General features: G+C 34.6%; 2 protein-coding genes across 4 annotated transcripts in view; one reads left to right on the top strand and one right to left on the bottom strand.

Moving 5' to 3' along the window:
• Positions 1–144: 144 nt before the first annotated feature.
• Positions 145–7,437, bottom strand: LOC108765049 (Adipokinetic hormone receptor). Of its 3 annotated transcripts, XM_018513545.1 has the most exons (9): positions 6,647–7,437; positions 3,324–3,605; positions 3,061–3,209; positions 2,432–2,537; positions 2,142–2,349; positions 1,600–1,723; positions 1,178–1,310; positions 538–703; positions 145–257 (listed from the first exon to the last, which is right to left on the bottom strand). In XM_018513545.1, exons 2-9 carry the CDS (start codon positions 3,597–3,599, stop codon positions 145–147), a joined length of 1,275 nt encoding a protein of 424 aa, XP_018369047.1. In that variant the 5' UTR covers positions 3,600–3,605; positions 6,647–7,437. The 3 variants fall into 3 exon arrangements, with proteins under 3 accessions (XP_018369047.1, XP_018369046.1, XP_018369045.1); XM_018513544.1 differs by lacking the exon at positions 538–703 and having other exon boundaries at positions 161–257; positions 6,647–7,435; XM_018513543.1 differs by lacking the exon at positions 145–257 and having other exon boundaries at positions 298–703; positions 3,324–3,599.
• A 4,475-nt stretch (positions 7,438–11,912) lies between these two features.
• The window catches only part of Capr (caprin family member), a 4,614-nt gene continuing 2,881 nt past the window's right edge, over positions 11,913–13,645 (top strand). Inside the window, exons 1-3 of the mRNA XM_018513547.1 lie at positions 11,913–12,060; positions 12,993–13,211; positions 13,330–13,645. The exon at positions 13,330–13,645 is cut by the window's right edge and continues 1 nt beyond it. Of these exons, the coding sequence (XP_018369049.1) occupies positions 11,947–12,060; positions 12,993–13,211; positions 13,330–13,645 (649 nt within the window). The 5' untranslated portion in view covers positions 11,913–11,946. The remainder of the gene's footprint in view (positions 12,061–12,992; positions 13,212–13,329) is intronic.

Here is a 13,645-nt window from a genome sequence, read left to right as displayed (position 1 = left end):
TGAACAGCTCTGCGTCCATGACAGTTTCCGGACAGTATCCGCACGTGGATGCACCGTCATGTAAGATGGAGTTCGTGACAGCACTACTGCTGAAACTTTTTATTTTCGTAAAAGAACGCAGATATTTAAGCCAACATCATTGGTTTAAACGCATCTATTCGAGCCGACGAACGTCGCGTTCATTGACAATCGAGAAGTTTGATGGATAGAGACAGCGGCGTGACCCGGGTCTCGATGGTGGCTGTACGCATCGGCGCCTAGAACGAAAATAGAAATTTTCGTGGAACTTGAAACTGCCGAAGTCCTAAATCTCGTCTAATCGACCGTCCTAAAGTTTGAATGTTTTTCTTAAACGTCTTTGCGTCTGGTTCGAACATTCGTTGTTTTTTGTAATTGCTTTCTTCATTTCTTCAAGAAAGCATCAATGATTACTCTTCTATTAAACGCGCATGTAAACATGCGGATGCAAGATGTGAGGTGGGGATTTACTTATCAATTAGTAGAGAAAAATATCTAATTATCGAGATAACAAATTACCATTACGATCATGCGATGAACGTCTGTTATATGAAGTTGGAGGGTTAAAAAAAATCGGCAATGTTATTACGAAAATGGTGAAAATGGAATCTCTGGCGTATGCGACAACAGGAAGTTCCACAGTTGTGTTGACGAGCTTCAGAAGAGGATGGGATTGAAGCTGTGCCTGGAAATACAGGCAACAGCCAACTGTTAGCTTGAATGCATGAGTAGAAAAAAATGAGTGTTAATGTAACTTTTCAATTTTTATCAAACAAAAGCCACGGAAATATGCCTCTTTTTTAATGCAAGCGGTATAGATTCATTTTTGTCTTCGTAAGATGTTAAAATATCTATTGCAATTGCATGGATAAACGTGGCATTAACAACACGTAGAGCGCGGATAATCGAATTGATGTGACAATTACACGAATTCGTCCTGAATCAAATTCTATTTCACGCTTAAAGTGACGATGAATTTGATTAACATCGGCTATAAGATCGTTACGTATGCATGTCGATCTAAATTTTTTAATACAAAACTTTGTCGATAAAATAATTTACGATTTTATATGAGATGTTATTGAAGTTAATGACTAGAAGCTTGATTGAATTGAAGAAAATTTACAGCGTCATAACGTTCGAGATAGATAATACTTACTTTATTTCTTTGACGAATATTGAAGATACCGTAGATGATGGGATTCATACTGGAGTTGGTGCACGCGAAAAAGAAAAGAGCTCTCTGAATGCGTTCGTCGACTTTGAGGGCTGATGATCGATCAATCCAATACCTGTTTGCACGCGTTTGCCGATAAAGATCACAGAATTTAATAGTGAGATTTTTAACATGAGAGATGTTATTTTCCTTTTTGTAAGATAGAATTTGCGTATCTATAGCCGTGAGCGTCAGTCACGTCAAAGTTGTACATTATGTACGTCAATCATCGATCTTTTTTATACGTTTATATAATCTGGCGATACTGTCAACTTTTTGAAATGCATATGTTATTACTAATATTGCGATTGATTTTTAGTCGACGAGAAAAATATTTTAGAAATTAAGAGTAATCACAGACTCACCAAACACTCATCACGTAGTAAGGACTCCAACAGATAATGAAGACAGCGATAATGGTTATCGTCATTTTTAAGGTGCGTACTCGCGCTCGGCTTAGAAAACTGCACGAGGAGCGACGTATTCTGTCTGCAAAGAATACCTGTTTAGTATATCGCATCATTTATTTATTACTACACGTATTAAATAGTATCTCCTATTAAATTTATATTTGTTAATTAAATCAGAAATACATCGAGAAAAAGTTTGGTAATAGCAAATGTATTTTGTTTAGCGAATTAGTGCAATATTTAGAATATTACCAACCATAATAATAGTAATCAATCCATGATAATAATTACTAAATATTTAGAAAAGTAAAATTAGCGTTTAGTTAGTTCAACTACATGCTAATTTTTTCTTACATTAACCGAACATTTGATTGAAATTATTTCACTCAATATTAAATAACTGTTATTAGATTCTTTTTCAGTGCACGCGCTTCAAATAACTTTTAGCATGCAATATGAATAATTCTTACGGCATGATAAATTACATTCGACCGTACCTTCACTCCTCTCCCTGGATCTACGGCAGATCTCCATGAAAATACTGGTATAAGTATAGAATATTACAATCAGGGGGCACCAATACATCACTACCATACCGAACAAACTGTAGGAAACTTCGTGCACGTACGATGGGAAGATATTGAACGTTATGCATTGGGTATAACAAGTGTAATTTGGATGCGTTTCAAGATGGAACACCAACATCTACAGGAAACGAAACATGCCGTTTAACGCCGGTCACGAAGCGAAGTGGCATTTTATACAGTTTGAGTAAAAATTAGTGCACCTGTGGCATGGAACAAAGTACAGAACCAATCCACGCAAGCATCAGCAATATCTTCCCTCTCCTGTGAATATCTAGTATTTGGAGGGGTCGCATCACGGCGTAATATCTAGAAGATGAAGTTACAGTGTAGTCTTATCCAAAACATGCGATTATCTTAAATACAGCAAATCGTGTTAACGTACTCCACAGCAGAAATATCCCGAATACATCATACGGATATCCTATTGACATTGCGTTGTTAGGCTGTTTCTATTGTTATATATTAATGATGTAATTTGAACATTTCTGCTGAATGGGATACAACGTTCAATGGATTGGAATTAACAGTGAATTTAATTGGATGCATTCACAATCAGTGCTCATTAGTGCATATTAAACCTGTTGTATTGTACACACATAATTGCCATAAAGATATGTCTTTGACAAATATAGAAACGAGTTAAACTGTGAAATCCTCAACACATTTTATTATACTATTAAGTAAAATATGTGTATTTTATAATTCGAAATATTTACATTTTATTTTTATAGTTAGATTAAATCAGTGTACAACTTTTAGGTTTTAATATGCAGTGCGCACTAAAAGTGTCGCAGAATAAACGCGATTTATGGTTATCGTTGTTGCTGACCTGTCTATACTTATGCAGATTATTACAAAGGATGAAAGATACAGGCCGAATGTCCTAAAGAAAGCCATTATGCGACACATCGCGTCTCCTGCCTCCCAGGATACCGTGCTCGCCCATCCGATTTCGAATGGCATCATCAGGAATGTCACCTGGACGATGACAAGATGCGACATATCTCATATCGTTTGCTGCATTGAAGCGCAAATCGCGAGCGGTATGATTACTTTATCGCAAGTTATTTGCGCCCGCGTCGTTATACTTACGAAGAGGTCAGCGATCGACAAGTGCATTACGAGATTCTGTATCCGGGACTTGGACTTTCGTTTTTTTATTATGGTCAGCACGGAAATATTTCCAATGGCCGATATCACCATTAGGATGCTGTAAGTGATGATCGCCACCAAGTGGCCGTCATTGAAACGCAATTCGATTGGCAGTTCCGCGTGAATCGTGCCATTGCACTTGAGGCTCTCCTCGTCCTCGGCCTCGGCTAATTGCATTACGTTCCCCATATCGTTGAAGATCAAATTGTCAATCATCTGAAACTGTCACGTTTGATCTCGTTAAAAGATATATCTTTCGTAATCATAGATCAAATTGTCAATCATCTGAAACTGTCACGTTTGATCTCGTTAAAAGATATATCTTTCGTATTTTTCTCGTATTAATCGTATTTCCTCGATTTAATCGCGGGATTACTTCAAAAGTTTTTCCCTATCTAAAAGTTTATAGGATAATAAAAAAAATGTTAAAAGATAAAACTTGTAATATTCTCGTTGTGATGTGAATTCGAGATTTTATGCTCATATTTTTAGCTCGGAAAGTTTGGGAAATAATAGATCCGGGTAATATACATCTAAAGAGAATGTTCCAATGGAATAACACGTAATTATTCGCACGATTATTCAAACAGATACACGTATCATGACGAATATTTGCTAGATCGTGTTTGTTTGAATTTAATGATTTGGTCTTTAAACATAATACATAGATAAAGTTACATCAAAGGGTTGCATTACAAAGTGATCTGCGATCCAATATGAAGCTTGGATAACTCATTGCAATTGAAGAAAAAAATGAGATAAAAAAAATCTTTTAAATTTGTATTTTTTATTTATCTACTGTATTAAATGCAAAACGCAAGATGATTTTGCTGTAAAAATCACTTAGCTTTCCAAATTAATTCCTATTTAATTATTTCTAAAAAAATATTTACACACATACGAAGATATATTTAAAAAAAAGAAAATAGTTTTCAGACAGAATATACTTTTTATGAGGTGTTTATATCGTTTTGTGTCTTACGCGAGAAAAGGGGTGGAATCGCCTTCACGTTGCAGAGCTTCGGGTTGAATGATCGCATAAATCCTGAATTACATTGTAAATCAGCCGGACAGAGCGTGCCGAGTGCAAAATAATATATTTCGAAGCGACATTCGTCGATCGCGATCTACTTGTAATTGCGTCGCCCCTGCGTGCTATTGATAACGAACCCTCATCGTGCGGGGTGTGTTATGATACTGATTCGTTTTACTTCTCGAGTTCTTGCTGACATACAGAAGCTTCGGCGCAGGTCCGAGCGACGTAGGTGCTGAAGCTCGAATGCCCGTTTCTACTAACGTACTTTAATTTTAATCTTGATCTAATTATCCAAGCAGAACAACAAGTCATTATGATATTAAAATGCTGTCAAAATGACTCCAAAATAATCATTAAAAGTTATTTTTCAATCATTTTTGATTTATTTTAATGTCATTTTGACGTTATCATGACTTGTTGTTCTGCTTGGGTTAACTCTTCATCTTTTTCTAGTTCAAAGAATCAAAAAAGATTGAAGAGTAAGTTGAACCGAGATTAAAGTTAACCTACATTGATAGAAACGGGCATTAATCTGCTATTTTTGGTAACTGTTTACGAACTGTTACGTTTTTTGAGAATCGGTCAAGATCGCGCTCAGTTGTTCATTAAGAAGAAAAAATAAGATAAAATAAAAGAAAGATATTAGAGAAAAAGCAACTCATGTATCTTACATTTCGCATTGCTGCACGAGTTTTAATATTAAATCATCAATGTGGATCGCGTTCCAAAGTACCAAATCCGCCTTATATCATTTGCTTAACATGCGCAGAAACACGGAACTAAACTTCGGCCCCGAGGTACAAAGTGCATCGGAGGGGGAAAACACGTTAAGATATCATTAACAAGTTGTTTTTCTTCAATTAATTGCTGTAATAAACTTTAATCGTGGTGTGCGATTTTTTGGGAATTTAAGTGATATAATGTGACGCTTGTTTTGGTAGAATTAATGCACTAACACTGTATGCCTCAAGTAAATGCAGAAATAGGTTAAAAAACGTTATCAAACATAACATCATTTACACGAAGTCAAAATAAAATTGATGCAAAAAATTGTTGCTCGATTTTCAGCGTATTTCTTGAAAATCGAACAATTTTTATATACGACGCAGAATGTGTCGAGTCAATGTAGTACGAAATGTTCGATAAGAGATTTCAATACGTTAGGGGAAAATAATTTTCCTCCCTGGATGCCGATAATTGTCGCGATTCTTTATCTGGATTCTCGTTATTTTCACAATATATGTATATATATTATAGGCGCGAATGAGCGTGGTTGATACGACGCTGACTGATCTGCCTTGATTTCGGTTCAAACATGATTGTTTGCGCAATTTATTTTGCAAAAAAAAAAAAGAACGAAAAACAGACTATTAAATGTTTTCGTCCAAGAGCGCCTAGATTAGATTAGAAAAGGGGCTTTGTTTACATGAGATTAAGTACAACGTCGATCGTAGTAAGCGCGCGTTTCAGCTCTTACAACAATTATATCAGGAATTATGTCAAATAACTTGCCAATTATATGAAGGAAGATATTCATTAATTTGTATCGGATTTTATATGACGTAAAAAGCGTAGAATATGATGCTATCGGAATGGAGTCGCGCGTTCATATTGTTCAATTAAGAATCCTCCCTCGCATGAAGTTTCATATTGACGTATCGATATAATGTAATTCGTCGGGCAATAAAACCTGATTAATGTTCTGCGTATTTGGGACGCGTTGCGTAAAAGATATCAAATTATAAATATTTAAAAATTACGTATTTATTTGACGCAAAAGGAAAACTGAAGCGAATCGATACGAGCACGATTGATTATTTTTGAAACTAAAAAAATTATTTTTAATATAAGTATAATGTTTGTATAAGAATAATTCGCTGTTATTTGTTTTCGAACAGTGAATAACTGCGACAAAATGTCAATGCCGACGACGTCTGTCTCTGTGACGTTTAGTTCCTAACAAGAAAGATGATAGATAACTATGACGTGAAGACAATACGATTTATGGTTGTACAGTTTTTCCTTCGGTTTCCCTTGGAAATATTTCCTAGCTTTTATTTGTATTTTCAATAAATATAAAAAATAAATATTATCTCTACGATCTTATTTTTTAAATAAAAAGCATTAGGAAAAAATTAATAAAAAATTGTACGTAGATAAATCGGATGTCTTTTTCATGAGATGAGAAAAAATTTGTAAAATAATATTTATTTGACCAATTGCTTACTCGGTGCAATTTCGCAGCTTCGATATATGAACTTATTCTTGGCACTTCTTTATCCACTTCGTTCCCTTTCAAATTGTAAACCGCAATTTATAATTTTTAATAATTATAATTTTCCAATCGAGTGTTGCTCGTGTAAGATTTAATCGACTCGGCGGTGCAAAGTGTTGGTCAGCTTCAACCAGATTTCGATGTAGAAGAAAATTTGAAACTCTGTTTTTAACGGCGAATTCCCGTCGACTGCATGTGCACCGTAGCTTCTTTGTGAAAATGCGAAAACTTCTGCCACGATTATCTCTTTCCTGCGAATAATCGCGGAATTTTCTAATCGCGCTGCCTCACCCTCGCGCGTGAACCTGTGGCAATCGCGAGCGCATTTTCCACGTGCATGGTCTCAATCCGTCTTCTTGACTGAGATTATCGCATAAACGCTGACACACATCAGTTTGATGGAACAATCGAAAAAAATTCCGTATCTCGGCGAGACGGAAAAAAATTAAGAAGAAAAATAAAGAGGGAAAATAAAGAAGAAAATAAAGAGAAGGATTTATCGTCTACGTCGAAACGTATAGAAGGACGCGCCGTTGGATATCGCAAGTTTCGCGTAACGCGGGGGAATGCGATCATATATATGCGGATGCACGTGATCGACGACTGCTAAACAACGGAATTCGGCCAATATACCAAGTAAGTATAATTAAGCGCGCGATGATTGACGCGGGACTGCCGATCCCGCGGAATGCTTGCGATTTACCCACCGACACGAACACTTAGGCCAGCGTCAAGGGTCAAGTGTCAAATCTCTGCTGATAGAACTATAACGTGTCAGAGACAGTGCTGTTGGTCGAGCACACAAACGGAGAGGATTCGTGAAAGAGGCAGAGATCAACGTGAATGAATCGTACATATTTACTTGGAGAGACGAGTATATCTTGGGACATTTTATCATATACTCCTATTGATGTTAATTAATGCTATCATTTCTCTATCACTTTCTAATGATGCTGCGGAGAAAGTATATCTTCTAGATGGAACATAATCATAAGATGTTATCATGGCTTCATTTGTCACATAAAAGTGATAAATAAGTCATAATAATGTAACAATTTAAAATAAAGATACTTAATTAAATATATAAAGATATTAAAATATACTTCTGTAAAGTTTAAATTTTATGACGCAAACTCAGGTAGAATATAGAAGTCATAATAATATCATAAAAACGTTATCATGACCTTATTTGTCACTTACAAGTTCTTTGTCACTTATAAGTGACAAATGAATATACGTGTAACATTAGATATTAAAATATACTTTTGTAAAGTTTAAATCTTATAACGTAAGCCCAGATAGACATAGAAGTTACAATAATATAAGAATGTCATTGTGACTTCATTTGTCACTTATAAATGACAAATAAGGTCATGATAATAACGTTCTTTGATTATTGTGACTTTTATATTCTACCTGGATTTGCGTTGTAAGATTTATACTTTACAGAAGTATATTTTAATATATTTTGTTACATTTAAGTATGTTATTTAATTCTTTAAATTCTTTATATCAAGATACTGTATTGAAAGGAAAACCAAAGACAATTCCAAGAACAACAAGTTACGATGATTAATGTCAAAATGACATTAAAATAAATCGGAAATGATAGAAAAATGACTTTTAACGATCATTTTGGAATCATCTTGATATCATAATGACTTGCTGTTCTGTTTGGAAGATTATTATATTTAGTAGTATTGAAGAGAGCTGAAAGAGCAATATGTATAACTTGTTTCCAAATATTCTATTAGCTTCGGGATTTTTATCTTGTGCATATCTTGCTTTCCGTCAAAGCAGCTTAGTATAAACATCCTCGAGGTGCTAACAATCGCAAAGATTAGCAAAATGTCGCTGACCGCTTGCAAGAAAATTTTCTACTAAGCACTTTAATTATCAGCACATGAAGTGTACGTGCACATGAATAATGATAAGATAAAAAAGAAAAATAAAAATAGTATGACGCAAATTGAAGTCTAAAGTTAGAGTTGTAATTCAGAACATTCGCCATGTAGTGTAAATACATACATCATAAACAATTTTCTTCTTGTTGAAATGGAAGAAGTACTTGCTCTACCAATAATTCTCAGACCGTAAAACTCATTTAGAAATTTAAACGTTGACTTATACTATCTGATTTTATAAAGCAGAATTTGTCCGCATAAAATTAAATACTACTTTTCTACAATACTATTTATTTGCAAAAAATGCATAGCATATTATAAGTTCCTAAGCAATTGTTATATAATTTATGACTAGGTATTTATTCATATGAACGTATACGCGCAGATTTAAATATGGCATCAGTTTCCCACTTCTTGTCACGTGATTAACTTTAGTTCACCATTTGTGGATTCACTACGATGGCGCTAAAAATTGCCTTCCAATAGAAACATTCTAGATTCTAGGGCGTGTTCAGAGGGTCGATTGTGTATCTCGAAATGAGGTGAAAATTATAAAAATTAGCAAGTCACTAGAATATTCATAATTTAATTGGTCAATATCTAATGAATTGTCAATTTTTGTAATTTTCACCTCATATCAAGATACACAATCAATTCTCAGATTCCCACCGGAGTGCTCCCTAATTTAACCATCCTTGTTTAACATTTAGTAAACAACAAGAAAATATTTCAATCTAAAAGATCCGGTTTTATACCAATGCCGATTAATCGGGATTAACTGTCAACCGTAATTGGTCAGTTGTACTAAACAGCAAATATGATTGGTCAATTAACAATCGATTAAGTAACTGGCATTGGTGAAACCGGCCTAAAGTCTGATTAGATGATTTTATGCCCGTTTCCATCAGTGTAGATTAACTTTAATCTCAGTTCAACTTACTCTTCGTCTTTTTCTAGTTCTAATGATTAGAAAAAGACAGAGAGTAAATTGGACCGAGATTAAAGTTAATCTACGTTAGTGGAAATGGGCATTTATAGAAGAATTCACCAATAATAGCTAGCACTTATTCAACTATTGTTCGCTGAATGCAAAATCCAGTTCAACAAGTCATAAATTGCTTTAAAATTTTGAATATTGCAAAATCCTTTCGCAGGCATATTCTACACACTTTAGAGGTGCAAAAATTGCAAAAAAAATCGATTTTTTTTACCCTCCCAAGTAGAACCTCCCCTTAAGTAATGTCTTAAGTAATATTTTAAGATATTAACACGACCTTGATTGGTTCGTGACATTTTAAGACTGTACTTAAAACAGTCTTAAATATAAGAATCGATTATGAATTAATTAACACGACCTTGATTGGTTCGTGACATTTTAAGACTGTACTTAAAACAGTCTTAAATATAAGAGATTATGAATTAAGGGCGGGATCCGCTAGCACACATCATTAATTGGCCAATTTAAAATAAAATATTCTCATTGGTAAAGTAGTGAAAAATTACTAGGCACCGGTCAATTTGAGTGGATGTGTGCTATCGCACTGTGCGTTAACGTGACCCTCCCATGAATTAATACTGACTTCCCAGACAGCACATAATATTTATAAAATATTTACAAAATATTTATAAATATTTGTAAGATTTATTTTAAATATTTTGTAAATATTTTTGTGGTCTTGGATTGCACAGATTATAAACATTTATTATAAATATTATGAAATATTTATTGTAAATGTTATAATAAGTGCTATGAAAATACTTAATGAGATATTATAATCCAAGTAAAAAATACTTATTAGAAATATTTATTTATATTTACCATAAGTATAACATGAGAGAAATATTTAGTCTATATTTTAATAATATTTCAAATAAAGCTTTATATAAAATATGTATGTAATATTTATGCAAGATTTAAAAAATTGAATATTAATAAATATTTATCATAAATATTCTGTGCTGTCTGGGTTATGGATAAACAGTTGTAAAGCTGTTTTTTTTTAATGCAGCCAATACTAAAAGATAACATGAATTAAAGATTTTCAGCATTGTTCGTGCATTTCGGAACGCATCTTACAGAAGTTTGTTTTGTTTAGCTATAGGTCTGTTCTTTTTAGCTAAAGTTCTTTAACGGTTCATCTTTCTTCCTTTTATCTCCACGTTGAAGAGAAAACGCGAAAAGATGAACTGTGCAAGAAGTTCAGTTAAAAAGAACAGGCCTTGTAATAAAACAGCATAGAACAGATTGGACAAATAAGAATAGGGTAAATTTTCTTGAATGAAAAAGAAATGAGAGAAAAAATTTCAACATGACGAATCATATTGGGTGCATTCAGTATTACGACTGCTCACTGAGCGCTCAGTGAGCTCTTGTATCTGTTTGGTCTATATTTTTCGATCTAACGGAATATGCCAATCAGATGCAAGAGCTCACTGAGCGCTCAGTGAGCGATTGTAGTACTGAATGCACCTACTGTTAAATAAAATTTAAATGCATTGGTGAAAAACGGATGAGAGAGATAAATTTTATACTTACATCCGTTTTTATCAGCGCTTAAAGCGCCGTTGTTTGCATGAGAATCCGGCCTTAATCGTAATCGTCGATCTAACGGAATGTGCCAATCAGATGCAAGAAATCACTGAGCGCTTAATGAGTATAGGTGTAGTACTAAATGTTCAGTGCAAAATAGTTCATTGTAATCTTCGCACTTAAATTTGAAATGAGTGTAACCGAAGAAACTGAAAATAAGCGGAAGATTTGAAAATTATTGTAAATATTATTTGACTCAAAACTAAAGTAGTACATTCTAAATTAATAAAATGTAACTATGTAGAATAATATTTATATATGAATTTAATAAAAGGAATTAATTTATCAAGTAATTAAAATCTTCAGTATTTTATTGACATAGATAAAATCATCAATCTCTTATTGTTCGATTTAGAAAGAAAAATTAAAATAAAGAATTCTATATTCAAAAATTTTGCTGATAATAAACAATTCTATCGGTTGAATTAATTTAATTTGTTCAGTTAATCTAATTTTTTAAATAAAATCATATAAAAAATACGCAGTTTTTAATAAAATCACATAGTTTCATTAATGTGGAAACCGCACAATTTTTGGCGAAAATTGAGAGAACATCTGAATTGATTTGGGTAAAATTTGGCTATTCAAGTTCATTTGGACAAGATATGTCGCGCATGCGAATCCTCAACATTTCGGAAACGTTCAGCCCGCCATTCTGTCGAGTGTCGTCCCATTTACCCCCTCCTTCTCCCCATGACTCGGTTCAACTTGGTTACCATTCCGAGTCCCAACCAGTTCGTGTTTGTTGCCCGTGAAGGATGCCTTCTGCCAACCCCAAACTAGAAAAACAGGCCTCTACGGAGACCGTGGATCCGTTACGCCAAGCTATCGTCGTAATCGAGCACAAGATACGGAATCTCGAGAAGCGTAAGGTAAATGCAACGTCGCGGCCGTCCAGGTCGTAATTACAGACAAAAGTCTATCTGTCAGTCGTCGTGGCTTTCTCGCCGCGGTCCGCCATGATTCTCCGATATGCCATGTGCTCGCGCCTCGATTTTTCAAGGGTACGTGCAACGCGTGCAACGCGTGCCAAGACGTTATGTCCACGTATCGCCGGATCGAGCGTCAATCCGCAACTCTCTACGATGCGCGGCCTAACAAATAGTATTTCGAGCTTCCGGACACGCCAATTTATCGTCGCCAACCTCGTATCATGGCGGTGTACAGTCTACGTGTACACGAAACTTTTCTTTATGCACGATGCGCTTTTTAACGCCCTTGGCGGGACGCGACGCTGGCACGTACCCGATAATAATGTCCGCCGACGATTTTATTTACGTTGGAGTCTCGCTGATCCACAGGGTGTTCCTTCGATCGGCGTTCGGCGTTTCCCGGTTTCCAGTTTTAGTTTGTTCGCGGCAAATGTCGACGCTGCTTTGTCGTGCGTTTCGTCATGCTTTCGGGGAATATTTCTAAACGTTTGATCTTTTAGTTTAAAATCAAGAGCATAAACTTTGATGTTGTTTAAACTTTCGCTATATCTTACATTATGTTCTAACTGATTTATAACCATGCTTTGTTTCGATGTAAACATAATGGATCTTTTTTATTCTTGCACCAAGCTGCACTAGAACTTTTTTCTTGCTTCAGCCAAATTAAATGTATATCTGTTTCGCTTTAAGTTTTAAAAGTGTATATTAGTTTAGCTACAGAAACAGATCTTGTGTAAATATAATGCTTATTTTACAATCTATAATATAATGTTGAATGTAATTAGTTGTCTCTTTTTTTTTCTTTTTATCTTTCTCTTTCTCTCTCAAAAGGAATCAACAGGTCTACAAATTATTGTATTCTTTAAATTTAGGGGAGGCTCGAATCGTATAGAGACTTGCAGAAAAATGGAAGAGAATTAAATTCAGACCAAAAGACAGCGGTGGCGAAGTATGATGAAGTACTTCAAACGCTGGAGATTACACGGGACTTGTATAAGCAAATCGTTAATATTGCCAATGATGCAGTTAAACAGCAGAAGAAACTGGCACGGAAAGAGGCTGTTGAGCGTATGCAACAAGACATTGCAAAAGTATAATTCAAAATAAAATTATTGTATTGTTCTTACAATTAAATTATTGTACAATTATTATACATTCTTACATATATTATGTAAGATGTAATTTTAAGAAAATATAATTTTGATTTAGGTAAAGGAAGTGCTACTTGCTCAGCATGTCCTGATAAGCGTAAACACTGATTCTGTTAGAGACGACTTTTTTCATGGAAAGAACGGGGCTATAAAACTGACAGAGGAGGAATTCAAATATCTAGACAATTTATATAATGAGATAGTGATAAAGCATCAGCGTGAAGAAGGTGATCTGACATTTGTTCAGCAAGCACAAAAAGTGGCGGAGCATTACGTTGCGATTGTTGATGGAAAGCAACGTGAAGTTATTGGCACTACTTATAATAAATTGAAAGAGATAATTTCCAAAATTAATCAGTGCGGCTATTTCGATC

The sequence above is a fragment of the Trachymyrmex cornetzi genome, unplaced genomic scaffold, assembly GCF_001594075.2.
Source record: "Trachymyrmex cornetzi isolate Tcor2-1 unplaced genomic scaffold, Tcor1.1 scaffold47, whole genome shotgun sequence".
Lineage (NCBI taxonomy): Eukaryota > Metazoa > Arthropoda > Insecta > Hymenoptera > Formicidae > Trachymyrmex > Trachymyrmex cornetzi.
Note: the sequence above shows the minus strand (reverse complement) of the source record. Positions and strands in the feature narration are given on the sequence as shown.